The sequence below is a fragment of the Abramis brama genome (assembly GCF_963993115.1).
Source record: "Abramis brama genome assembly, chromosome: 22".
NCBI lineage: Eukaryota > Metazoa > Chordata > Actinopteri > Cypriniformes > Leuciscidae > Abramis > Abramis brama.
The window spans coordinates 23,299,546-23,327,276 of NC_139984.1; the positions used below are offsets into that span (position 1 = coordinate 23,299,546).

The following is a 27,731-nucleotide window of genomic DNA, read 5'->3' on the forward strand; positions in this document are numbered from 1 at the left end:
TAAAATTATTTATTTTTAAAATATAAGCGTTACATTTCTCCTTTAAATCCTTTAAAATTGGCCCCATTCACTTCCATTGCAAGTGCCTCACCATAACCTTTTTTTTTTTCTTTTTTTAAGAAATGAATGAATGAATGAAAGAAAGAATGAAAAAGAATATTTTGGTATATTTTGTAATCAACATTATGCCACAAATGCTGCTGATTGAGTTTAACTCATTTTTAAACTGGAACATTCCTTTACAGATTAAATCTGGATTTTTAAAAAACTTTCTTCTGTCCAAGCTTAATAGACTATAAGCAAACCATCTATAGATTGATTTCCTCAAAAATAGCTAACATTGAGGCTCTCTTTGGCACCAATAAAACATTAAATCAACCAGACTGACACGTCGTCACTGACTCAGCCAATGGTGTGAGTTTGGAGGTGGGACTACCTGTTAATTTGACCAATGGCAAAAAGTGTAGGTTCAAAGAAACCTGTTTTGAAGCTATTCTTTCCAATTCAGGTTGATGATTCAAGTGGCACAGAAATTACACTTATAACATTTAAAAAGTATATAAAGTCACATCATTAAACTCTTTTACAGTCCACAACACGGTTTATTCCTCCATTTGGTCTATTTCTTCTTAAAACAGAGATCAAGAGACTCGTGTTTGTACCTTTCATCTGCGTTTGTTCCTTTACGGTCAATAATGAGGTCTTAAACCACTCGGTCTGCGGTAAAAAACAAAACAAAGAGCCATAGTTTCCTCTCTTTTGTCTTTTTATGCTTGCATTTTCCGACTGCATTCGGTGACCGTGTTTTTTCCCCCCTCTCTCTCCTCTTCCCTCTTATTGTTGCTGTAAATCCGAAGGGCCCTTTTGCAGTTTTACTGGAACAGAGAGTCATTAAATGGTTGATTTCAGATGGCAGAGTGTGAATGTTTTAAATTAACTTTATTGATCTGCTAGTCCGCCAGTCAGCCAAGGAAAAATTGACACCCGCTTGGCGCATGGGCAGTAGATTTGCACCTCGACCGTTTAAAACGTCTGCTTAGCGAGGCTGGCCGTGCACCGCGCACTCGCACTCGGTGTGGTTTGGTGAATACAACCACACTGATTTTTGAGGACATTTGAGGACCTGAGAGATTGGCATTAAATAAAAGTGAATTGATATAGAATAGATGCTGTTCCTTTGGGAAACAACAGGTTCAAATCTTTTTTCTGGGTTCAAAATGGATGTCTTGATAGCAAGTATGTTAATCCAAAAAAACAAAAACAAAATTTACACACTTCTAAAACTGTTTGGAAACTTACTATAACCCTCTTATGATATAAACATTTTATCACATTAGTATTTTCAATAGTCTCTTGCATTCTCGCAGTGTTTTTCTTGTCCTGGACCCAACTGCTTTTAATTCAGCCCCAGCATCTAACTGCCAATCATTCTTTTAAGGGGTGGCTTCAGTTGGGGTCAGCTGACACTTAAGGGTTCAAAGACCAGAGGGAGGAGAACTCATTTTGATGGGTAGACTACTAGGTGTGTATTGGGGGAGAATGTATTTCTGTCAACACCTAATTGGTCTACTCACAGGAGAATATTCTTATCACACACACACACACACACCACTCTCTTATTGAGAACCAGTTCCATTTTTTTAAATAGCTGAATGACATTCAGTTCCATTAATGGTTCTCATGCATGCATTTTTGGAATACAACACTAAAAATAATCAGAGTTTCCAGCACTATTTATAGAGCGGCACCACAACGTCAATACTCAAACTACAGCATAAAACAGAAAGCATGGTCAGTGTAGTCCTGATTAGTGAACAAATGTTTTTATGAGGCGGTTCTTTTTAGCGAATCAAACACGCATAACTAATCAGCGATGTTATTGACTGGTTGTTTATATGACAGTGTTCAGTTTTGTTTGTTTAATATTGATGTTTAATACGCCAATTGACGGAGGGCACTTTTTTGGTGCTCCAAAAAACGTCATTAAACATTGTTTTAAAATTTATTTTAGAAATTATTTCTTCGTTTCTTAATGAAATTGCAGTTGCATTTCGGAAATTGCATTAAAGTCGCAATGAAATGGAAGTAGTGAAAAGATTTTTTTCTTGCGTATTGTGACGTACATACAGTATGTGAGCTTGCAGTCAAATGTAAGAAAGGGGCGGGGTTTAAGCGGAGTAAATCATTGAAGTAGTACACCAGAGGGAAGTCTGTCATTTCATCAGAAGATCGAGTTATGACAATGTCAATTTGATATAAGGTCAAGGGTTTTTTATGAGGTTTATAAAAAACATATGCAAGGATGAATTTTTGACTAATAACATCCATTTAGAAAATACATAGGGTGAATTTCCATTACATGCCAACTTTAAGAGTACTAAAAGAACCATTAAATAGAAGAATTAAGGATCTGGAAGCATTAAATTGCGATTCCCGTCATTAAACACTAAAATATTCCCACTAACTCTCTCCTTGATATTCAGAAACCCTATGTTAGCAGCATTTCTTAAGTACACTTTTATCCAAAAACCAACTCAAACATCTCCGCCAACACCAGTCTAAAATACGCCACTCATTCACTGCAACCTCACCAGTCAACAAAGTTCAAGCACACACACCAGGCCATTTTCCAGTCTACTCGGTCTCCTGTGTGTCCTGGATGTGAATAGGTACTTCATTAATTTCATCTGTTCCAAGCTGAAGCCCAGAGAGCTGACTCCATCATTACACCAATAACTCCACACATTAATCTCCCTCCTAGACTGCCACAACTTACCCAAATACACACACTCCCAATTCCTCTCTCCTCAATCTGAGGGCAGAAATATCACGACTCATCCTCTAAGTTTCGCCCTGATTCATTACAAAATACCGGGCCTGTTTAAATGAGACCCCAGTAGAGGCTCAGTTCTACTGCAGGGGCGCCATCTTGGCTTGGGATGTCTGGGCTAAAGCCTCACGGTGTCCCAGAGCAGCGCTGTGTTGGCTCGACTCTGCTGTGGCAGTTTCCTGTAGCTCACGGAGGTCTGGGTTTTAGAATAGGCATGTGCTGCCCTGTAGAGCCAATTGCTCAGTCAGTCAGGCTAAACCCAAAGCGTTTAAATAAGAGCGAGATGAGAAGAACTGGGCGTTTTTGGCAGAGACGAGGACAGGATATGCAGTAAAAAAAAAAAAAAAAAGAAGCTTGTGAATGAGCACTCAGGGCATCACTTTGGAAGGTTTTGTAATGATAATTTAACATTTATGTTTATAGAGTTTGGAAAAACTGCAAGTTACTTTGTTTTTTTTTGTTTTTTTTATATGCCACCTAAAACTCGTTATCATACATATAGGTTTACTTTAAATGGCAATTAAAAATAAATATTTATGAAATAAATTATATATGAAAATATAAAAAGATATGATAATATTAACAATAATAATAAATGTAAAAAATAAATAAATGAAACCTGCCAAATAATACAGAAAATCATAATAATTGGCAAAAAACGATTAATTATCGTATATTTGAATTTACAATCAAGTTAGAAAAACGTATAAAGATAAAATATTAAGATGTGATAATAATAAATATAAAAATAACAAAAAGTGAAAAAATCAACCTGCCAAATAATGCTGAAAACAAACAAAAAAAAAAAATTTTAACGGCAAAAATATTTTTAAAATGTGACCAAGACAATCCCGACAAAAAGAATTATCAAAAAATAAACCCAAGAACAAGGTGATTAGGACACTGTATCACCCCACAAGGGTTATTTCGTCATAATGACTGCTGATTGCTCATTGTCCTCCTTACTACTTGGTTATATGAACATTAAATATTGCTTTAATTTGAAATTATTTCATTATGTGACAAAAAAAAAGAGACCATGGAGTGATACAAGAGACATGAAACTATAGCACAATGCCACAAATTAGTTTTCAGGGTCATTGATCATACAAGAACATTTGAACAGTGACAATGCAGCGAACGACCAATCCAGAATCAAGGATTCAAGAAATCAGAATAAAGTGTGGATAATAAATAAATACAACTCTTAATGGATCTTTTGCTAGAGAGTGAAAGAACAAAATGCACTAAACTCTCCTTAGTTGGTAAAATAAATTCTGGCATTAAAAATGGCCCAGTCTTAAAGAGAAGTCCAGAAGACCATTCCTCTCAGCCCAGATGGCCTCACATGTGTATTTTCCTCTCTAACATTTTATTTTTATATTTAATAATCACATAAAAAAAGCTTAGTGTGGTGAACCAGTCTTATGAGGTTACGGGGCCGGAGAATCTCAAAACGGTCTCTTTAATTCCATTCCTCACTCAGCGGGTCACGCTCAATTTTTCCCAATAGATTCGTGGCCAGCCAGATCACACGGTTCTCATCTTTATCATCCTCCAAGACCGCTGCCAAATAATCACAAGGCCCCTTTTAAAGTGTTTATTTATTTGTTTGTGCCGTTCTGGAGCCCAGAAGAACAATAATTCACTCTCGCTATAGATAGGTACTGGAATAATATGCTGTTAAACTATTAACGAATCTCCTACCACAACACACACAGGATTCTTTCTATGGTTGAAATGTATCAAAAAGAACGATTTTCCATTATCAAAAGGATTTACAACTTCGGTCTATCAGCAGAACAGAAGAGACCGAGTCAGATGGGGGGACGTGGTGAAATACTGACGGATCATCAAGTGAAAGAAAAAAATGATTACGATCTATAAAACGGTTCCTTTATCCACACAATACTGCATCAAAACACATTCATATATGGGTGCCACAGGCCACAGGGAGGGAGGTGGGGGGGGTGCAGCTGGCTCTCTCTCATTAGCCGAGTGTTTGGATCAGGAGTAGCTCTTGTTACAGCAGTAAACTGCAGCTTTGAACTTTTAATAGAGCTCTGAAATCCAAGCAGCCTTTAAAATACACATTTCTGCATAACAGAAAGAGATTGAAAGAAAGACTGAGAGAACGAGGGCGACAAGGGAGGACTAAACGTACGAGGGACAGAAAGCTGAGAGCTTACTAAAAGAGATTTCATAGATCTTAAACCACTTGAATACTCAATGGTCAAAAGTCCCAACGGCACATAATTTCGCATCAGCGATCCGCCCAGATGTGGCTCAGCAGTGGCCCTCGATAGAGAGCCCTGTGGGTCAGAACCAGAGGTGAGGCCTTAACAAACCAGTTCTAATGAGCCAGAACTGGGTAAACAATTGTATTTATCATGATTGACAGGTTGACATGATTGACGTGATACTGCTTGTTTCTTTCAGTTCACATACTGAAAAGCAAAACCTTTTTTTTTTTTGGTAAATTATTTAAAATCTACTCCATGCTTAAAATATTTATGTGTACAATACATAAAATAATGTATGAGAAGTCAACAAGTCTGTTTAAGGGTAAAAACCTTTGTTAAATATATATATTTTTTAAATAGCGAGGCAGAAAAGCAGCGCAGCCATTTGTAACTTGAACGTGCGAGTCTTCCGTTGTCGTTCGCTTCCAGTTATTTTAGCTGTACATAAACAGTCCGTTATGCATGCTTTAAACTGCAAACTGGTGTTTGTTATCATATTATTTGAACCATAAACACACTGGTTTGTAGCACAAATATATTTACGGTTTACTGCACTTCTAGTTATATAGCGGTTAATGAATTGGATGTCTTGCACATTCAAAGAAACTAGCTTACTTCCGTTTTGCAAAATGTATGGATAATGAGATGTATAAACCAACAATATTTTAATAACTTCAACATGTACCCTTGGACTTTGATCTGAATTTGATATCTTGAGGTAATATGTATATTGCAAGGTTATAATGTATATGAAGACTGTCATTCACATTTCTGAAAATGTAAACAAAAAAACGGGGCAATAATTGAGTGAAAATTGAGATGTATATAAAGTTTGACCAAATAACACGCTCCACTGAACAGTGTGCAAGTTTGTTTATTTGAGCTAATATGTATTTACAGGCCACAGAGAAAAAAAGGTTATAAGCAGAACTCATTTGATACATTTTTATAGCTCTAACTTAGCACATCTGAGTAAAACATATGTAGACCTATACGTAAATGCCAGAAACTGCATCTTGCAAATTCAGTTAAAATACTTCAGCTTAATTTGAAACTGTCCAAACAAGTAGGATGTTAAAGCCTCCCAATTTCACTGACATATCCGAGTTAAACTGGAGCGCCACAGGGCTAACACATGGGAAAAGACACACGAATATATATACATTCATGCCCTCGGGCAGACTCAGCACCCCCTCTCCCCTGCTGAAGTCTCTAATCATGTCCAGGAACACGAAAGACAAGTCAAAACGCATTTTCCCAGGGTTCACAGCAAGCGAGACCCACCACTGCCAATCAATGAGCGAGAGGTCAGGTGGTCATAGGTGTCACATGACATCACAGACAGGTGGACTACGCAGGTGATCTCTGATGAAAATTAAATGACTGAAATTAATTTATGTGGCTCAGTTGTATTATAATGGAGGGAAATAGAAACCAGTGCATCAAATATAACAGCAAAACGAATGAAAAGCAAATTTGAATATTAAATTTGTTAAATGGAACATATTCACAATGACTGACACTGAGGTCATTCCTTTTAACTCCACGTTGGCCACAGAGAGAGAGGGATAAAGAGTTTATGTTATTTTTCATTTCCTGGGAATTGGCCTTGTTTCCTTGTTTCCACAGCTCGACTGCTGTGCTTCCGTACGCAACTTATCGGATCGCTTATCAGTCCGTTTGAAGCGCTCAGTGTCTCCAAACCCCACGCTTGCACCCACGATCTCAGCTTGAACATTAAATATTCCTTCCTTCAACAGAATGGCGGCGTTCCAGAGTCAAAGCCTACATGGCTAAGCAAATAAAAGAAGCCATTGCATGTATCTTGGCAAAGACACATCATCAGATAAACAGTTTCAAAAAGCCAACATAGAACTATGCGCAACCCGAGACAATATCAACAAATACGTCCTGCGCATTTTCAGAGTGGGATTAGACAGAGGGCTTCATGGTTTAATACAAACAAACACAGTGGCCGTGCATGAATAGTAGTCTGCCTTTAATTCTCTCTAATATGTATAATAATAAGATGAATATAACAATTATATATATATATATATATATATATATATATATATATATATACACACACACTTGATGTCATATTAAAATATATATATTTTTAAATTTGTGCATAGTAATACAAACATTTATGAATTTGTGTATTGGGATGACATTTTTGCATTTTAAATTGGGTAAACTATTGAAGGTAGGTCAGGTGTGGGCAAGCTGTTAGGTCAACTGTCTGCTTTAGAAATAAATCAGTAAATAAATAATTTAGCTATAAAACAAACAACATTTGTAAGTAATTTCAAATCTTTAAAAAAAATTTTTTTTAAACGGCTTACAATGTCCATACGTCAGTATAAAAACCCCCAACATATTATAAATATATATTTACACACACACACAAACATGCATGTATTAAACGCACATTAAAATAACTTTTATTTAAAAAAAAAAAAAAAAAAAATGTCTGAACGGTTATGGTATACTTGTTTCTGAAAAAGAATGATTAAAAGGATGATGAAATGAATAACTGTTAAGAGATGCACTCTTGTTACTGCTATTAAATCACTGGTACTTTCAATATTTTTATTACTAAAATGACTATTAGAAATTATTTAAAATATTTCTAACACTAAACAGGTCAGTCTAGATAAAAAATACATTGACTTTTTATAGTTTAATATAAATAATACTAATAATAATAATAACAACAACACCAACAACAACAAATTATTATAATAATATGACATTATTATTATGCATACATTTTCCTATGGTGATATCACCACATTCTAACCGTTTACTATTCAGACATCTAAATCATACTTCAAATCAATTGAAACAAAAAAAATTCTAATTTTTCTTTGACATTTTTCTAATTTCTAAATGTTTTATATAACAACATTACTGAAATCTACTGTCAAACGAGTCAAGCCAGTTTGTTGATCTGTGCTGCCCTCTGCTGGTCAGTTCTCAAGGAATAACAGGATTTCAAAATCTATGATGAGAGTAAAATGGGGCACCTTTTAAAACATTTCGAACGATTCTAACTATTTGGAAATTAACATATTGAAGTAAGTTTGCGCCAACACAAAAGTTCTTCAGATATTGTGTTGTTGTGACGTATAAAAAGCGACTACAACAACAACATTTCCCGACATGCACTGTACAAGTTGCCATAGCGCCACGTTGGTTTACCAACAAATATGGCGCACAGCCCGTCTCGTGTTTTTGCTGCAGTTTCAGCGACTGCTGGTGATGTTTACCGAGACGAAAACGAATCGGTGTTCTATCAGGGCCGCAAGCAAACACCTTTACACATTCAAAGTAACGTGAGAGTGGTTCAGGTGACGGGCTGTGCGGAGATATCATTTCCTCCGGACCGCGCGACCGTTTCCATCAGCGTCAAAAACAGTAAAGAAAATGTTAACGACGTGACTAACAGTGTTTCGCGAAGACTGGAATATGTACTACAGACTGCGAGACAGCATGACGTCAAGGTGCTAATTGATTAAAATTTGCGTATTTCTAAAAAAAAATAAAATAAATTAAATAAAGAACAAGCAATTCCAGTATCTTGTTTCCAAACAGGAAGAAAACATCACTGTGGCCAAACATTTACAAAGAGAGGAGGAGCTCTTCCACATGCAAGCTGAGGTTAGATGGATAGAGGTGGCCTATCTTGTCAGGTTATATGTTTGCTCTTTATTTATTTATTTTGTCTCTGCAGGTGCTTGTTGTGTTTTCAGACTTTGAGAAGATGCAGCATGCACGCTCAGTTTTGATTGAAAAACTAGACAAAAGCGTGTGTGTTGGTGACCCTTACTACAGTCACAGTGCCGAAAGCCTCAATTTGTTAAGGTGAACAACGTCAGTCTTCATTGTAAAGCTCCACTGTAAGCCTGAACATCCATCTGCCATCTAATAATATGCCTGTTTGTAATGATTTGAATGCAGGCGGCGAGTATGTTTGGAAGCAGTGGACAACGCTCGACTAAAAGCCAGCGAGGCGTGTGGCATTCTGGGACAAGCTCTGGGACGCCCGCTGCTTGTCCGCGAGGAGGAATCACGAGAGTGGACCAGCGGCCAGCATGAAGTCACTGGCTCTCCTCTAACACTACATCAGAGGACTGGGCTTACATTAGTCTCCGTCTCTTCACGTGTGTTTGTGACCTTTGAATTGCGACCAAAGGACAGCAACAGGAGGAAATTTTGAAGTTTTTCTTTAGCAATAATAAAATTACATGATTTTTTTCCAAGTATCTGCTGACTAAACCTGTTAACACAGTTCTATGAAGTGAGTACCATAGAGGACCACCAATATTCACAAAAGGGCCTAAAATAAAGATACCACATGTTCCTACTGATGTTTTAAATAAATAAATTCTCCAATCCAGAGTATATTGAATAGCACTGTGTGCAACTCAAAAGGTAATGCTAAAAACTTGGTCCGAACCAATTCATTGAGCAGTACTCAAGCATACTGGTAAAATCATATTTGCATGTTAGAAAACACTGTTGAAACCTGAAAGTCTAATAAATGAGTTGGATGAGCCTGTGTTTGAATAGGGAATAGGCTACATACTCGTATAATGATGCATGTACGCATCTTGCACGCATAAAGGATGTCATATTTGTTTGGTTTCTAAAAATTGATCTCATATTTCTAAAAACAAAAATGAGAGGTCTATAAGACTTCTGTTAATTATAGTGTGAAACACTATGTAATTATAACTATATTAGCAAGACAGGGCAGACTTCTTTCATGAATCAGAATGCCCCTATGTTGCATAGCTGGTAAAGTAATGTGAAATATGGTACTCTTCTGTGATGCTTTAAGTGAACGGTCTTCATATTCTCTTACTCTTGGTGATTCTATGGCCATCTCTTTCCATACACGAGACTGACCATGAATTTACTTGGCAATGATTTTCCGGGGTAGGTAGGCTCGGGACTCAGACACACACATTCACACCTATGGACAATTTAGCGTCTCCAATACACCTATACTGCATGTTTTTGGATTTTGGGGAAAACTGGAGCACCAGGTGAAAACCCACACAGACGCAGGGACAACATGCAAACTCAACACAGAAAGAAATATGAAGGAGAGTGTTTACCACCTGCCCTGGTAATAGATATCCATTCTTGCATGACCTTAACAGATTCATTTTGGAAAAAGCTGGATAAAACATAGGGTTTATAGCTATTATTAAAAAATATATATAATAAATAACCGACACAGCTGGCAGGAAATGAAAAAAAAAAAAAAAAAAACATGAACACAATATCAGGATATTATTAACAAAGAATACAAGTAGGCTATCTCAAAACAGCAGACAAGAGGCTTGGGTACTGAAAATGAAACGCAATATAAGCAGGTGAATATAGCTACAGGTGAACTCCTACCAAAAAAGCTATTCGATCACTGAAGCTATCAGATTGACTGAATAATAAACCTAGTTAGTCAATTAGTTAAGCCTAAAATGTGTACAGCTTGTATACTCGTTGGACGTTTAACAAAAACGCAAAAATATGTAGGCTATTAAACCACACTGATTTAGGCGTCATAATCACGAACCTGTGCTTAGGCGACAAACAGCGAGATATTGACAACCACCTGCTCTCAATGAACATTTTAACAAGCGTTTGAGAGAACAACACTACTCTCATGACTGCTATTTATGATCCACCACTCCAAAAACCTCTTACTTGAAGGAAAAAACACGCCACATACCGGCATCTACCGAGCACGTGACGATCACCGGATCCTCCTGCGTCTTCTTCACCTTATCATTTGCTTTAGTTCGAAAATATCTCGATGTATTACTATTATTATTATTGTGTTTTAGAGGAGCACTGTCTAAACACACTCTGCTCGGTGGCTCCCAAGATATTATGGGAATTACACATAGACAACTAAAAAGACAACATTTCGAGAAGACATATTTTAAATAAATTAATCTTTAATAATATATAAGGGTCGTATTTATGGCTTTAATTTGAACACTGTTTATTACATTCTTAATACTGTTTTACACAACAAATCCTTAAAACAAATTTTGTTCATCTAAATAAATAGGCTATATCATATTGACATCTAAATTCATTCATATCCCGGAACCCATTTGAGTCAGATCAACATGCATGCATTTTGATCCAATGGCATATTATAAAATCATTTCGCTTTGACATCAAAAATAGTTCTGCTCATAACTTTACATATCTCTTGCAAAATCTTTTAAGACATTTATCTTTGAAAAAAATATAAAAGCGACAATAAAATTGCATTTGGGTTTTTTTAGTTCTTCAGTTTAATAACTAAAATTGCTCAGTGTAAATGCATATGGGGTATGTAAACAGGATATACTATCTCTCAAATTTACTTGCCTGCTTTTTTTCATTGCTTTAATAGAAGAATCAATACTGTCAGTGAAGAGTAGCAGGCATCATGTCTGTGATTCCAGGTGTTTTTAAAACATCTTGGTTTTTTACTCCTTCAGTCGTGAGGGTAGATTTCTTGCAACCATTCCTCCATAACAAACTTTTCCCCATCGAAGTGTGAAAAATAGTGCTCTAGAGTAGGAATGTCCGGCTGTGGCACAAGACAGACACACACACTGATTAAGATTGAGACTGATTAAGTCCAATAACCTAAACAACCTAGAAGAACACAAAAGTTAAAAATAGGGAGGAAAAAACATAAAGGATTTCTCTGCACCTCAAAGCCTTGTAAGAGCTTCATGTTATTCTGGGGAATGTATCCGATCAGTAGTGATGAGGAATCAGGCCCACCGAACAGAATTCTGTAATGAGGACTGTCCTTGGCTCTCTCCAGCTACACACAAATACACATTTTTAATGGACTACTATTATATTTCTGTGGTTTCAGGTTATGACATTGTTGTTTTACAAACCTCTGAGTCTGAGAATTTCTTTCTCTTGATCCACTCTGGCGGGGCTCGAAGTCCAGCATCCCAGCCCACTATCACCCCAACCATTTTATTCTGTGTCTCCACGATAACTTGACCCACACGGTGCAGCACGTATGCAGGCCTGGGGCTTCGCACCTCCCTTGAGACTGATTACATATAAACACATCTGTCATGTTACTTCTAATTTTCCATCAAACAAACTTTAAAGACCAGATTAAATGACTGCTGTGAGATTATTTAGAGAAATGACATGTAGGCCTACCTCCAAAGTACCCTTGCTCATTTTCATGCATCAACAGATCGATTGCGAGCGCTTCCTCCAGAGTTGGGAACTGTTCCTCTCCCTCTCCGAAGGACCTGTAAAGTGACACAACATCCCACCTCAGCATTTGAGTAATTCAGAATGACTTCAAAAAAAGAAAAGAAAAGAAATTGCAAAAATTTACGGTAGTTTAGGAATCCAGGTATTTAGCCAGTCGACCCAAGCAGTCGAGTTCAAGTAGGATCCTCTCATGGAGTCCCATGTGTCAAGGATGCTAAATATGGAATATGGAATGGAATATTTCAAAGAGTAAATTTATTTAATATTTCTCTTTCATTGAGAGATGATGAAGTACAGTACCAGTCACACATTTTAAATGATCTAAAAGCTTAAGCTTTAATGCTTGAAATTTCTTTTGTAGACAAATATTAATTTGTAAGAATTTCTCTTCAAACCTCTGACTAGTAATGTCATTTTGTAGTTAAAATTAATTTGTCACTCTGCATGACCATTTAAATAAACTGGAAAAGAAGCTAAAAGTTGATTTAAAGGGACTATGTGTAGCTTTTTAGGTATTTTATTATCTAAAATCAATATTTTTATTAATAAATATGCCCTCAATGGTGTACAAATAGCTATGCCAATGATCAGACTAATCCTCGTAAACGAAGAATTTATTATCTTTATATACATGGGACGGGTAGGTCCACGGAGGCTTCCATGTAGTTCCGCCATCTTGAAAAACTATAATAGCAGAGAGGGACAAAAAGTACTAGGCCAATGCGTTTCCACAACGCGTTTTCGTTCAGAACCAGCGTCACGTGACTGAAGCCAGCAGAAGCGGAGGAGCAGAGCAGAGAGAGGCGCTTGTCACTGCCGCGGCAAGTTTAAAAGGCTGCACTGTACGGTTATTTATACACCGTTCATTCATACATATGCTGAGTCACAGGATGAGTCCTCGTCGTCGGAAAAGTCCAAAATAGACCGTAAAAGGAAACGTCACCGGAGATTACAAAAACAAGGGTTAATGTCGGGATAGCTAATGCAGGAGAAAGCTTTCAGAAGAGACGCTGAAGTTGCCTGCTTTCTTCTCGACAGGTAAGTCAATGTTACGGTCTTAATTACAAGCTTTTTTTTTTCATTGCTTGGTTGTGTACTTTATTATACAGACAGTAGAACATTTATAGTTAAAAGTTAAACAGGCTCTTTGATGAATAGCAGCTATTGAGTAAAGTAACGTTAGAGAAGGCGCTGCCGCTGATGATGATGATATCTAACAATGCACGTACTTCAAAAAATATAACGAGTAAAGAAGGCATGTCCAAGAGCAGAATGTGTCTAAATATTATACAGAAAACATAGAGAAGAATGTATATGTTTAGTATAGAGCTTAAAAATATGGCTTGTTGGAAAATGTATAAAAATTTAAATAATAAATTTATAAACATGTAAATTAATTAAATAAATAAAATTCGGGAGAAAATTCATTAATAAGAAATAAAAAAGTTATAAATATTAAAAAGAAAAATAATACATTATACAAATAACATTATTACTACTAATACTACTAATTACCATAGTTAATGTTTTTCACAGTCAGTAATTAATACCGTAGCATTCTTTTTTTCGTTGTTTCAAGTTTCAGTTTGTTTTAAATAACAAACCTGTTCACCCGAAGAAAAACTCAAAGTGCTATTATAAGACATCCTGTCATAGCTTTTTGGTACATAACGGCTACCGTAGATGCAATGCGCATTTGAAAAAGTGAGGCGCTGGAGAGCATTATTCGTTTGAATGCAAAATACAAGTTCACCACTAGATGGGAGAAATTCCTACACACAGTCCCTTTAAAAAGAATTGTTGACCACCTGTCATACAGGCAGTTAACCATGTCCATAAAATCATTTTTTTATTTAAAGTTAAGATTTTAGGTTAAAACTTATATGAATGTATACGTTTAAAAGTTTGGGGTTGGTGAGATTTTTAAATGTTTTCGACATAAGATCTTATTTATTTGATCAAAAATATTAAAAACAGTAAAAATGTGAAATATTATTACAATTTAAACTGTTTTCTATTTAAGTAGCCCTATATTTTAAAATGTAATTTATTCCTGTGATTGGTAAAGCTGAATTTTCAGCATCATCACTCAGTTACTATTCAGTGTCACATGATCCTTCAGAAATCATCCTATACCGATTTGGTTCTCAAGAAACATTTTTTATTATTAGTTCTTATAGAATGTTTTTTTGTAAAAGTCTTTACTGTTACTTTTGGTCAATTTTTCGCATCGTTGCTGAATACAAGGCTATTAATTCAAACATCTATTTGTCAAACGTACTGTCCTATCTCTTGTTTAGTGTTTGCGTGATGCGTGTTCACCTCTGCGTGGCGATGTGTCGTTGCGCCGCGTTGCCGCTCGTCCACCTGGAGATGAGATACTGCGCAGGTAAAGCGGACAGCAGCAGCGTCAGCTGCAGGATCACACCTGACGTGATTTGAGGCATCACTGTACATTTAACATGACAGAGATTTCACATCACTACACATGAGCACAGTATGTCACCGTTGTAGTTTTAAAAGTATAAAATAGGCCTGTATGTGTAGGCTTACACTATATTTATTCTCCAATAGGCTATTTCTTCAAAACATTGCACGTTAAAAGTACCTTACCTTATGCAAGAACTTCAGTGAATAAGCACTGAATTCAATTCACTATTGTCAGAGATACTATTTGTATTTTTAACTTGATAACAGGAAGAGCTCGCCGAAACTCTTAGCTTGTTATGCGTTGTGTGAGCATTGTCTTGAAAACTGAATATGAAATTTACATGCGGGCAGTTTCGGTTTGGCACCTGCGCCTCCAAGTTGAACATAGGCTACTAGTGCGCGTCCAATAGCGGCTGCCCACGAGAGTAGGTGTGTGTACAAGTCTCGCGCCGCCACGTCAGGAAAGGACGACTCGCACGCATGTTTGGTTTTGTAAGCCGAATATCCTGAATCATAACACACCTTTTTCAAAACTGTAAACACCGTTTGTAGTAGACATTCACATTCACAAGTCTGGTCTGTAGCATAGCCTTGGTGATTTGTTAATTTTTATTTTCTGGTCATAGTTCTGAGTAATGTGTTATTTTAAGTGTATTTAGCAGTTAAGTTTTTCTTAAGATTTGATATAAATGTATTTCATATTCATACATTTAATATAAATAAAAAACACCAGGAATATTCGTATATCAGTGCATTCTAAAAAATGTTTTAAATGAAGACAGCCTTACATTAAGTGAGCCTGTTTTAAAAAAAAAAAATGATATCTCATATTTATAACAGTTTTATTACCATTTCCATTGTACATTTTCCTAGCAATGAAAAAATAGTGGTTTATTTCACGCGCAGTTCCAAATAATGCACGATAGAGGGCGCTGATCTCCACGAAATGGTTTATCATCAACCATTCAATGGTTTAAATTGTATCTTAGCCTTCATAAATTAAAATGTTTATTTTTAGTTCTTATAATTTAGGAATGGTTAATAAGATGCATGTAAGGGACCAACTCTATTAATATATTCATATATTATATTTCACTCCACACAATACAGCCTATAGCTGAAGAAACACTGTATGGCCAAGTTCTAAATTCACAACAGAAATTACCATGTTTTTTTTATATATTTTATTAATATCTATGGCTTTTTCAGGCCTGGAAATCACAATTGTAAATTTTGCCTGATACTTCCAGGTTTCCCATGACCAGATAAAAGCAAAAAAAAAAAAAAAAAAAAGATGTGAAAGAATGAAAGAACAAGAGAGTTTGTGGAAACACAAATGTTTATTTCCTTAAAATATCAGTATGAACTAATGTGACAGCAGTACACCCTACACATACATTCTATTTAACGTCTTTATTTACACTTTTTCCTTTATATAAAAGTATACAAACTAACATAGAAAGACCTCTCAGTCTGAGGATATAAGACCGGAGAGGGGAAAAAAGACCCTGACCCCACAAACATGACTGTACCTTCAGATTTAAAAGACCGGAGAATATACTAACATGCATCCATCTTTGATCTCCCCTCTAAAACCTGTCACCGACGTCACTTCCTGTGCAGTATGGTGGTAGTAATAGAGGGGTCGTGAGTCAGATATAATACAGTTTTCATGTAGCAACAGATTATAAACACCAGCTCAATAAAACATGGGGCTTGTACATTAACACAAATACAGAAATGGACTCAGACATGCGTCAACTGCATATAAAACAGCCACTTTACCAAACAGTCTCGTACGTAAACTTCCACAACTAAACACATTCAAAGGCTTTGGTTCATCAAACCAGTTTTAAAGCTATGGGCTGGATTAGCTCTGTCGTAATGGATGACCCAGACCACAACTGCTGAGAGTACGCAAGAACCTACAAAATCACATGGCAACAAACCAGACTGAATGCCTCCCTTATAAAGGAGACTACGCTGCATATGTGAGTCCGGACATTAAGGTGGGATACGCTACCTTAATTCTTCAGTTGTACATCACACAGACATGTACGTACACACACACACACACACACACAAAAAGTCAAGGCACATTCAAAAAACACAGAATACGACATGCACACTGCCTCTTGTGTGATTCGCTGCCCTGTGGTATCTACTGAGTCGATGCATCAGAATGGGGAATATCAAACACAGTGTTTCAATGTGATCAGGCAAAACCAAATGCTAATGAAATGAGCAGTTCCCTATTAATTCAATGAGTTTACCTAATACAGAAACAGAGGATGAAACTACAAGTAGAGTGTTGAAAAGGTGAGGCAACGAACGTCGCTACACACACACTAATAACTCTGTCAATAGTGGTTTGTAAGAGTATACAGTGCCGACAAAAGTATTTGGACACTTGAGAAACATCTAAAAATGTATTAATGTTATTGCATCAAAAATCAAATTGTCAAGCTAAGTGGCATCTATTTTAAAGAAAGCAAATGTTTAAGCAAAATATTTGGACACTTTCTGGTTGTTTAACATAATCTGCTAAAACACCTGAGTGACCTTCTCAAAGTAGGGCTGTCGTTTGGATTAAAGAAGAAGTGTCATTTTATTCAAATTTTCTAATGAATTAATCAAAGTAGTCACAAATAACTGCGCACTTCTGTTCAAAGTTTTGGGTCAGTAGGTTTAGAATTTTACTTGAATAGCAAATCTGCAAATTAGAATAATTTCTGAAGGATCATGTGACACTGAAGACTGGAGTAATGATGCTGAAAATTCAGCTTCACCTTATAATATTTCACAACATTACTGTTTTTACTGTATTCTTGGTCAAGTAAATGCAGCCTTGGTAAGCATTAAAGTCTCCAAACTTTAGAACAGTATTGTATATTATTTGTTGAGAAAAGCCTCCAAATGAAGGTGTTGCTTGTTTAAGACACTATCATATTAAAATTAGTTTAACTGAAAATATTTGCATTAATTTTTAAAATGGTTTAAAAATTCATAATGAATTAATTCATAATTATTCATTATTAATATAATTAATCATATGATTAATCATTTCAAATTTACATATTACATTGTTAGCCATAGTTTCAAAGATTGCTAAAAAAAAGTTAGTTCTGAAAAGCTCTACCATCATTTGTACCATCTCCTGATTTGATATTTCATTCTCTAATGCAATGACATTCAGACATTTTAAAACTGTGACTTTAGTGCTTAAACACTTTTTGTGGTCACTGTATTTCTAAGTCTTGGTTCTAGTAAGGAATCACAGTGCATTCTGGGAGCCCGAAAAAAAAGGGAAGGAGTGATGTCACTATCTATGTCACTAACACACACACACACACACACACACACACACACACACACACACACACACACACACACACACACACACACACACACACACACACAGTGGTCATGTGGAGATCTGCTGCTCACTAATCTCTATCCCAACAATCAGAACAATCACAAACAGATCAATAACACACGTTTGTACTGAATAAATCAATACGCCAAAGCATCAAACACTCTCTCTCTCTCTCTCACACACACACACAAATTGGGGAGTACAAAGGTTCAAAGTATGAAAAGGCACAAGGTATTGCTAATTATATAAAACCATGCGTGAATTACCACTGCCACTGATCTTGTCTTGCAGAGAAAGACGTTAAAAAGACAACACGGGAAATTTATGAGGTCCTTCTCTGCACTCCACTACAGCTTTACAGCCACTTACACAATGATCTGTTAAAAATAGATTTTTTTGAACAAGTGTTTGATTTGTTGCCCTTAGCAACAACTGTGTAAAAACAATGCATAAAATTAACAGTTTAAAGAAACAAGACAGAGTAAAAGCTCAAGTTATTTCACACTCTCTCTCTCCCACACACACACACACACACACACACACACTCAACAATCCTCACATAAGTGCTTTCTAGAGAGATGAAATCAGGTATTTGGATTCATAAGACTGTGTAAGTACCTTTCTTCACTGGCATTCAAATATAGTGCATATGAAAATCAGTATTAAACTGCATTTGTGATTTTTCTGTGGAAGAAAATGTTGAAGTTGGGGGATGTCAAGGGGCTGTGACTCTGAAGTCACCAAAAGAGTCAAAGATTCAAAATGTAATAATCAATTTAGAGAATGAAAGATTCAGATAATCATGAGTCTGATAGCAGCAGGAATGGTTCCCCCTCCCCAGCGAGGTGAGGATAAGGGGTTGTGTCGCATAGGACATGCAAAGTTGGCATTGTTACCAGCCAATAAGGTTGGCTTTGGCCTTCTCGGTGAGCTTGCGGACTCTCCCCTTGCTTGACGTGCCGAAAGTAATGGAGGCATCCTCAAACAAAAGCTGTCTTTGCTCTTCCTCAGAGTCTTCTTCGTTATAGAAAGCTGTCCTTCGGCCTTGGTTACGCGTTCTCATCTGCCCTTTCGAGCCCCCATCCTCTCCCATATAAATGTCAGGCTCCTCCCTTAGGGCGGGGCTTGGCGTAGGGGGCGTGGTCTCTTCAGTGCCACGCCGACTGCTCCTTCTGAGGGTTTTGGGGCTTGAAGGAGGTGGAGTATCTGTCGATCTGGTGATTCGTGGTCTGCCTCGTCGTTTCGGACTCTCTGGAGTCACCGCCCCTGAATCTGAAAGACTGCTGTCCTGGGCTGTAGAAGAAGCCCCGCCCTCATCACCAGTAGACAGAAGAAGCTCCTCCTCTTGGTCGGAGTCTCTTCTTAGGGACTCCAGGTCTTTCTTGCTTTTCCTTCCTCTCTTTTTCCCAGAGGCCTGGGGCAATGGGGGTGGCGGTACCACTACTGGCGTCTGTATTTGTGCGTCTGATCTGGGTCTGCCCCGGCCTCTTCGTACCACTCCCACAGTCACTTGACTATGACCATTCAAATGCAAACTGTTCTGAGGCGGAGAGTTGTGATCCACTGGACCTAAGAGAGAAGAAGCATATAAGTACACATTTACATATATTCATTTAATATATGCACCCTGGGAATCAATCCCATGACCCATAAGATCCACAGATTTCCAATGACGTCACATGGCTGTGATGTTCGTTTGTTAATTAAAATTTTGACAAATTTTATTATACTTTTAGCTATAATTAAAGTGTAACACCGCCGCCGGCGAGAGCGTCAAAGTGGCCAGAAGTCATTAATTTTCAATGTGAGCTGGCGGCAAGCTCCGACGAGGCGCGTCTTGGACGGCGAGGAGAGTTGAAGTCAGGTCGACTTTATGGTAATGAGCTATGACGCGGTTCGGCGGCAACCAATCGGAATGTAGAAGTCCTCCGCTTGAGAGGATTCCAGAGAACGCAGTCCTGTAAACTTTGGTTCTGACCACATTAGTGCCAAAGCAAAATAGATGAGAGGTTGATCATGTGAATTTGATAAGAAGGCGCACAACACTATTTCTAAGCAATATTTTCACGCTAGAACGCTTGTTTTTCAGCGGGAATGCAAATTAGATTAGCGCTTAAATTAGAGCGCCCACAAATCTTTCTACGGCGTCGTTGGCAGGGTGGCGAGAGCGGTGGTGTGAACGCACAGTTATACTCTTAACACATTTTATCAAATTTAAATCTGCAAAATTCCATAGATTTGACATCAGTGCAAGAAATGAAAAATACATGTATAATATATATATATATATATATATATATATATATATGTGTGTGTATGTATATATATATATATATATGTGTGTATATATATATATATATAAATAAAATCATTTATTTACAAAAATTAAATACACAACAAAAACAACCAATGTTTTCCCAAATCATAGCAGAAAATGAAAGAAAAAAAAGTTTAAATGCATTCATTCATTCATAAAAAAGAAAAATCTAAATCAAAATCAAAATCAGTGCAAAAAAAAAAAAAAAAAAATCAATTTAGGAAAAAGTTTTAATCTACAGAAAAAAGCTCACTGATTCCTTTGGGTCTGTAGTAGAGCTACAGTAACTTCAGTGTTTGTGCACTGAAATTACATTTCCTGAAAACATTCAAAATGCCCTTCCATAGGGGCCTTCGCATCGGGTAGTTCTAAGAACTTATTTACAGGAACTAGCCACCAGGGTGGTTCCCCGTGAACTAAATGTTTCCCTGGGGCCATTTTTCTGGTTGCATATAATTCGCATCACCAGTAGGACCTCTGAAGTGATGTAAGCTGGCCGACAGCGCCAGCGCGGCATTCAACAACTGGAGAATGGAGGACTCCATGATCTGAGCTGTGTTTTTGTTGTGTGTCGTGGGTTTCGTGATAACGAAGATGGAATGTAGACGTATAGTTTTGCGATTGAAAGAGCAAAAAGGAGGGCTAAGAGACGAAATCTCCTACGACAACTTGCGGTGCTACATATCATTGATAAGAATCGCTGAGAAAAGAACACAACACCGCAGACAAAGTCGATAGGTAAATGGCATTAACGTTAGTTTTCTGTATGTTTATTGTGGAGTAAACTGTGTGCATTTACACAACTTTTCAAAAATGGCAGGTGCTGTTTCGTATGGCCTGCGTTTGACCAGTCAACGTACACTTACGTCACTGGTAGTTCCTATTGTGCTGGGTTAGACCCTACTCTGAAGTAAGAGCTAATTTAGAACTAAATTCATTCCAAATTCCTGGTGAATACTTCCGTTATTAGTTCTAGGAACTATGAAAAGGTTCCTGTGGTCCCTCATGTAATAACATCAGCTTTTGACAAAAAATAAAAATAAAAGCTTTTATCATCGGCTACTGACCTGGTGTGAGTTTAACAGGTGTCCGAAGCTTCCTACGAGACTCTCTGGCCCCGCCCTCATTGCTGTGGGGAACCGCAGAGCGCTCGGTTTCCCTGGAGACACCAATGGAGTGAGAGTTCTGGGTGCGGAGGACTCTGGAGGAGGGCTCTGCCACCTTACTGGGGGCGGCGGGAGGGGGAGGAGCTGACTGTGCAGGGAGTGCATCTGTGAGTTGGGTTCCAAAGCGAGCCGAGCTGCGGGTCCGACCAGGGACGACAGGAGGCTCAGCCTTGCCGTTGATTTGTGGATGTGTTTGCCGTAAAGAAGGCGCCCGGGAAGGTCCAGCGGGAGTGGGCGGAGCTGCATTGTCTGATCGAGGAGCAGAGCGAGAGGAGACCCGCCGCTTCCTTTCTGGACTGAAAATCAGAAAATAAAGCAAATATTTTATTGTTTAAGTTTTTTAAGTTGAACTTTTCTGAAGAAAACCTGTATGCAAAGTTTAGAAACGGTGACAAATTCTAGAGCATAATATTCTTCAATGACCAATCAGATGCTGTCTGTACCTAGAGGCGGAGCTTGAAGGTGAAGAGCTCCTTCTCCTCTTCACAGACTGTCTGGTCAAACGCTCCGTGTGCAGCCGCTGACGGGTGAATCGCTCACTCTGCAGACTTTGAGCAGCTTTAAAATCGGTCAGGATCGAACTGATATGTTCTTCAAACAGAGCGGACAATCGCAGACTCATGCTGTAGATCTGCAAACACACAAGCAAACAAAAAAATAAACTAGTAAATTAACTAGATGAACTGGTTTGACTGAGATTACAATGTTTACTATGAGATTACAATGGTTACTATGTTTACAATATGAAATGAAAATAATTGGACATGATCTCATACCCTGGACTTTTTGCTCGGTGTGTAGACTTTGGAGTTGCTGAAGATCAGTCGTACATCTTTACAAAGATCCATGGGAGTGTCATACTCTCCTGCTAACAGGCGGTTCAAGACAGTCCCAAAGTCCATAGGAGTGTCCACAATGTCCAAGTAGTCCTGAGAGAGGTATTTTTGATGAACAGGGCATATAAGCAGACAGTGCACTGCAAAAAATCATTTTCTTAATCAGTATTTCTGTCTTGTTTTCCAGTTCAAATTACTAAACATTACTAAAAATAAACCAGATATGCTTATTTATGCTCCTGTTCAAAAGTTTTTGAAAGAAGTCTCTTATGCTCAACAAGGCTGCATTTATTTGATCAAAAATGCAGTGTAAAATATAATTATAAATTAAAATAACTGTTTAATATATTTTAAAATGTAATTTATTCCTGTGATGGTAAAGCTAAATTTTCAGCATCATTACTCCAGTCTTCAATGTCACATGATCCTTCAGAAATAATTATAAATATGCTGATTTGGTGCTCAAGAAACATTTCCTATTATTATCAATACTGAAAACAATAATTAATATTTTTTTTCCTGTTCAAAAGAACAGCATTGTTTTTTTTTTCACTTACTGTCACTTATGATCAATTTGTGTCCTATCTCAATAAAAGCATTAATTTATTTCTGCCCCCAAACTTCTGAACGGTCATGTATATAAAATTATGTAGGATAACAACACTTTTTAAGAGAATATATCTTAAGTTTTTTTCCCAACCCCATTGCAATTTTTTGTTTGTTTTTTTGGTTTATGATTAAGAAAAAACAATTTACCAAATATTATACTGTTATTAATTTAATTTGTTTTAAAGGGGTGGTTGATTATGATTTTTCTTTTCTAACTTTAGTTAGTGTGTAATGTTGCTGTTTGAGCATAAACAACATCTGCAAAGTTATGAGGCTCAAAGTTCAAAGCAAAGGGAGATATTTGCTTTTAAAGAAATTGCTTTTTAAGGACTACAACAAACGGCTGGTAGGGACTACACGACATTCCTCCCGGGTTAGTGACATCACCAACCCTAAAATGTACATAAATCCTGCCCCTGGAACACGATTTTTAGATTATCAAGACAGAATATGCTAATCAATGACTAGACGATAACTACACATAAGCTACAAAAATTCATCAACTAACCATTCAGAAATGTTGTCACTTCTTCTTGAGTCTCTCCATCTTTCTGACTCCGGTTTGAACATAAAAGGCTAAAAGTTTTTGAAATTTTCAGGACACAAGCTCCTGAAGCTCTGCCCTCTGTGCTGGGAGCAGCAGCTCATTTGCATTTAAAGGGACAGACACAAAAACTGTGCGTTTTTGCTCACCCTCAAAAAGTAACAATTTTAACATGCTATATAAACATATCTGTGGGGTATTTTGAGCTAAAACTTCACATACACACTCTGGGGACATCAGAGATTTATTTTACATCTTGTGAAAAGGGCATTATACCACCCCTTTAAGGACTTAAAAGTTTTTACTGGACAACAAGACAAAAATACTGATTAAAAAAAAGATTTTTGTAGTGTGTGTGTGTGTGTAAATACATTGTGTATGTGTAGTTGACTTTGTGTTACAGTATTGCAGAAATCCCTAACAAAATAGCAGAAAATGTACACTTTGCACTTTACAATTTTGGTTTGTCTAAAATTAATAAATTTGTATATGTCAAAAATAACAATAACATGAGGTCTGAGGCCGAGACTATGGCATCCTTCATAATTCCCACCCGATGCTATAGGTATGAAGTACAGTTCTGTGTGTATGTATTTTCTCCATGTATCTGTGTGTTACCGGATACTCCTCCAGATCCACAGGTTGTCTGAAAGGCTCTGAATCTTCACATTGAAAGATGAGCTCCAGCAGCTCTCTGCAGCGCCCCTTCCAGGCCTGAGGGTCTGATGTTGGTTTACTGCGCAGACTCCTCAGGATAGGCTGCTGCCGCTGCCTCTGAAACAGAACAACACTCTCGATTAGCCATGATGTGCATGTATGTTACTGACAGACTTAAACAATTCTTGCATACATAATCAATCCTGTTTTCTCTGGCATTGTTAGAAAGGTAAACAATCACTTAAATGTACACCTTCTTATTGCGGCTAGATGTACAAGGCGCCTCATGCTCTTCATCCTCATCTTCATCCTGATTTGGGAAAAAAAAGTGTCAAAGCATGTTAATATATACACATTTACATTTCCTGAATACCAAGTGCTTGCAAAGCAGCAAAAGAACAGTTGTTAAAGGTACTGAAATAATGTATTAAATCCTGTTCAATATGAGTGGTTATGAGTGTGTGTTTCAATGACACTTACATCACTTGAATCTGAGAAAGCGGTTTTCTTCATGCTGTTATATAGTGAAATAATATCTGTACAACTTTGGTCCCTGAAGAACACAAACATAGAGACAGGAAATCAAAAAGCATGTATGACTTTAAACTAAATGCCGATAATTATTTTTAACTAAAAAACAGCTAGTATTAAAATGTATACTATTTTGTCTGAATAAATTAAAAGAAATCAATCGATTTAATAGCTACAATGGAATTTAAGCATTACAGCATTGCAATACAATGTATGTGAATAATGCATATTCATTTTGAGACTTCCTAAATAATACTTTTAACAGTGTTAAATCATTAGTGTTTTTAAAGAATAAAGTGAGCATGAAATGATGGCAAAAGCAATATAAATGTAAAAATAAAGAAATTAAATATCCAATATCAGACGATACAAATGAATTAAAATACAGATACCGATATCAAAAATCAATATGCAAACAATATATTATGCATCCCAATTCAATACTGCCGGTTCAGTTTTATTTGCGACTCACTTAATAAATTGTAGCATGAGGTCAGATACGAATTTGGCAGTTCTGACAATGAACGCGTCTGGTTCATTGAAGGTTTGAGCATTGTGTTCGATGTAGCGTACCTCCCACATCAACGTCGACATTCGCCTGACAAAAACACCAGCAAACAACAGATGCACATATAAATTCAATATCATCTACTTTAGTATACACTGATTTTGGAATAAATCAAGTGTTGGATTGTCTTGTCCATTCAGAGTTCATGCTGACCTATAGAAACGGTTCTCTAGTCTTTGTCGGATGGTGCTCAGATCTGTGACGTAAGCAACCACGGTGCAGTACGTTGGATATGCTTGCAAGTCCACTGGCAATTCAAATGGTACAGCCACATCTGGAGGAGAAAAAGAATCTCAGTTATATACAGGAATGAGTTTGTGGCAAAACCTTTTACAGTGCTTGCATTATATTGTTCTGTCTTTTAATATTCATGTGGTGTGACGTGGTTTGTGGCTTTATTAACATCCATGTCACGCCAAGACCGGTAAAATACCGGAATTGCCGCATTCCACGGACAAGAATTTGTTATAATGCATAATGTTACATAAGGTTTATATTATGTATATTACATTATGTATTTTAACAGTGTTGTTCAATAAAACCATATAATTACTTGCTTTTGATACTTTATTTTAATCAATTATTATTGCCTCATTGTTATTATGTATTTTAAGTAATTTAAAAGGCTAATGTTCACTTAGGTCTAGCTTTATTACAACAACAACAACAACAACAACAAAAATATTAGATTTAACGTCAAAATAATCAAAAGACAATTTTTCCAGTCATATATTTCTTAAAAATAGTGTTAAAATATCGTCTCGTCCTCATGAACCCAATAACGTATATCGTCTCGTCTTGGGAGCTAAGTATAGCCCAGTCACCCCAGTTATATTCCTTTAGTTTCGGACACAGCCATAGTAAGGCTTCTCAGTTATCATGTAATGCTAAATGAAAAAGTCATACCCAAAGTGCAAATCTGGTTGATGCCCCTGATGATGCGTTCACACTCTTCATCACGTGTGCGTGAGCCCCACTCTCCTTCTAGGGGCTTGTACAACAAGGCCTTCTGCTCCTCCTCAGTTAGAGGCACACTCAGGCCTAACTCGTCAGGAAATACTGCTGCAGACAGACAGAGAAAATAAGATGGAGGAAAAGAAGAGACAGACAATCACAGCTCAGTTTGTATTGGTAATTAAAACAATGCCAGCTGGACATCAGAGCAGTTGATACTCTTGATGGTTGCCATGCCAACTACCACGTTTTTGTGTGTGGGTCAGGTTTTGCCTACATTGTGGGGACAAAATGTCACCACAAGGACCAAATACCAAATTACTGCCAAATATTACTACAATTTTAAATAACTATTCTATTGTGATATATATTAAAATGTCATTTATTTCTGTGATGCAAAGCTGAATTTTCAGCATCATTACTCCAGTCTACAGTGTCACATGATCCTTCAGAAATCATCGCTGATTTGCTGCTCAAGAAATATTTCTTATCAATGTTAAAAACAGTTCTGCTTATTAATATTATTGTGGAAACCATGATACAGTTTTTATTTAGGATTCTTTGACAAATACAATGTTCAAACATTTATTTGAAAAATAAATCTTTTGTAACATTGTAAAAGTCTTAACTGTCACTTTTGATTAATTTCATGCATCCTTGCCTACTTAAAATATGAATTTCTTTTTCTTTTCTTTTTCTAGGCAAATTAAAGCAAGTTTAAATCAAAAAATCGTAAGATATTAACTGAATCCTAAAATCAAGTTATTTCATTCTATTGACAGCCGTAGTGTTTATCATACCTTCATTGGGAATCTCTTCCATGTCCCATGGGCTCATCTTTTCTGTATCTCCATTATCCCAGCTGCATCACACAATAACACAAAGCTGTCAACATTATGTCATCTACTATTACCCAAAAATACATGTAACACCACACCACACTAAGCTCACAAAAGATTAATTTCTAAGCCTCCATATAAACCATGTTAAGCCTTTAACTTAAAAAAATCAAAGAGTGAGTGAAGTTATAGAGCAATTTGTGGGTTTTAAAATTCACTATTTGTTAATGTAGTTAAAATCAACATAGAATAGAATAGAGGTTAATGTAGAACGAATAGAGTGTATTGCTTGTGGCCTCATGGGTTCATGCCTGGTTAAGACACGATGTAACAATAATTGAATTACTCCAGAATGTGTAAAATGTGTAGATGGACATGGATAACTGACCAGACGTTGTAGCACTGGAACAGAGAGTCCGGATATTCGGCCTGATAAGGCTCCTGACTCTCAATCGTGCCAAACCACCAGGCGTCATCTATCACTGCACGGAAACGATCACCTGACAAAATAAATGGGTGTCAAATCAGACATGCTCATTAACTCTGTATCAGGAAGAAGCAGTCA

The 27,731-nt window shown here is 36.9% G+C and overlaps 3 protein-coding genes across 6 annotated transcripts in view; 1 reads left to right on the top strand and 2 right to left on the bottom strand.

Annotated features, from left to right (window-relative positions):
- Nucleotides 1-8,164: 8,164 nt before the first annotated feature.
- On the top strand, nucleotides 8,165-9,344 carry irak1bp1 (interleukin-1 receptor-associated kinase 1 binding protein 1). The gene is made up of 4 exons (XM_084097911.1): nucleotides 8,165-8,582; nucleotides 8,674-8,739; nucleotides 8,813-8,943; nucleotides 9,040-9,344. Exons 1-4 carry the CDS (start codon nucleotides 8,289-8,291, stop codon nucleotides 9,296-9,298), a joined length of 750 nt encoding a protein of 249 aa, XP_083954037.1. The 5' UTR covers nucleotides 8,165-8,288; the 3' UTR covers nucleotides 9,299-9,344.
- A 1,690-nt stretch (nucleotides 9,345-11,034) lies between these two features.
- On the bottom strand, nucleotides 11,035-15,170 carry LOC311073568 (uncharacterized protein). Its single transcript, XM_084099427.1, has 7 exons — nucleotides 14,953-15,170; nucleotides 14,662-14,788; nucleotides 12,464-12,553; nucleotides 12,280-12,374; nucleotides 12,000-12,163; nucleotides 11,804-11,920; nucleotides 11,035-11,677 (listed from the first exon to the last, which is right to left on the bottom strand). The coding sequence occupies exons 2-7, from the start codon at nucleotides 14,784-14,786 to the stop codon at nucleotides 11,582-11,584; spliced, it is 687 nt and encodes a 228-aa protein (XP_083955553.1). The 5' UTR covers nucleotides 14,787-14,788; nucleotides 14,953-15,170; the 3' UTR covers nucleotides 11,035-11,581.
- Nucleotides 15,171-16,090: 920 nt separating this feature from the next.
- phip (PHIP subunit of CUL4-Ring ligase complex) overlaps nucleotides 16,091-27,731 on the bottom strand; it is a 38,778-nt gene continuing 27,137 nt past the window's right edge. For 3 of the 4 annotated variants that reach the window (XM_084099283.1, XM_084099285.1, XM_084099286.1), the window contains 12 exons: nucleotides 27,555-27,666; nucleotides 27,128-27,189; nucleotides 26,280-26,435; nucleotides 25,527-25,647; nucleotides 25,278-25,403; nucleotides 24,755-24,827; nucleotides 24,528-24,584; nucleotides 24,236-24,391; nucleotides 22,405-22,557; nucleotides 22,072-22,259; nucleotides 21,530-21,924; nucleotides 16,091-19,714 (listed from right to left, as the gene is read on the bottom strand). In XM_084099283.1, the coding sequence (XP_083955409.1) occupies nucleotides 19,038-19,714; nucleotides 21,530-21,924; nucleotides 22,072-22,259; nucleotides 22,405-22,557; nucleotides 24,236-24,391; nucleotides 24,528-24,584; nucleotides 24,755-24,827; nucleotides 25,278-25,403; nucleotides 25,527-25,647; nucleotides 26,280-26,435; nucleotides 27,128-27,189; nucleotides 27,555-27,666 (2,276 nt within the window). In that variant the 3' untranslated portion in view covers nucleotides 16,091-19,037. The remainder of the gene's footprint in view (nucleotides 19,715-21,529; nucleotides 21,925-22,071; nucleotides 22,260-22,404; nucleotides 22,558-24,235; nucleotides 24,392-24,527; nucleotides 24,585-24,754; nucleotides 24,828-25,277; nucleotides 25,404-25,526; nucleotides 25,648-26,279; nucleotides 26,436-27,127; nucleotides 27,190-27,554; nucleotides 27,667-27,731) is intronic. The other variant, XM_084099284.1, reaches the window with a different exon arrangement.

Excerpts from the sequence above, each read along its gene's own strand:
- irak1bp1 (XM_084097911.1), top strand. The coding sequence starts at position 8,289 with ATGGCGCACAGCCCGTCTCGTGTTTTTGCTGCAGTTTCAGCGACTGCT. Across the intron at positions 8,583-8,673 it reads CGAGACAGCATGACGTCAAG|GAAGAAAACATCACTGTGGC; the intron begins GTGCTAATTGAT and ends GTTTCCAAACAG. Across the intron at positions 8,740-8,812 it reads TCTTCCACATGCAAGCTGAG|GTGCTTGTTGTGTTTTCAGA; the intron begins GTTAGATGGATA and ends TTGTCTCTGCAG.
- LOC311073568 (XM_084099427.1), bottom strand. The coding sequence starts at position 14,786 with ATGCCTCAAATCACGTCAGGTGTGATCCTGCAGCTGACGCTGCTGCTG. Across the intron at positions 12,554-14,661 it reads CGACACATCGCCACGCAGAG|CATCCTTGACACATGGGACT; the intron begins GTGAACACGCAT and ends TTCCATATTTAG. Across the intron at positions 12,164-12,279 it reads TGAGCAAGGGTACTTTGGAG|TCTCAAGGGAGGTGCGAAGC; the intron begins GTAGGCCTACAT and ends ATATGTAATCAG.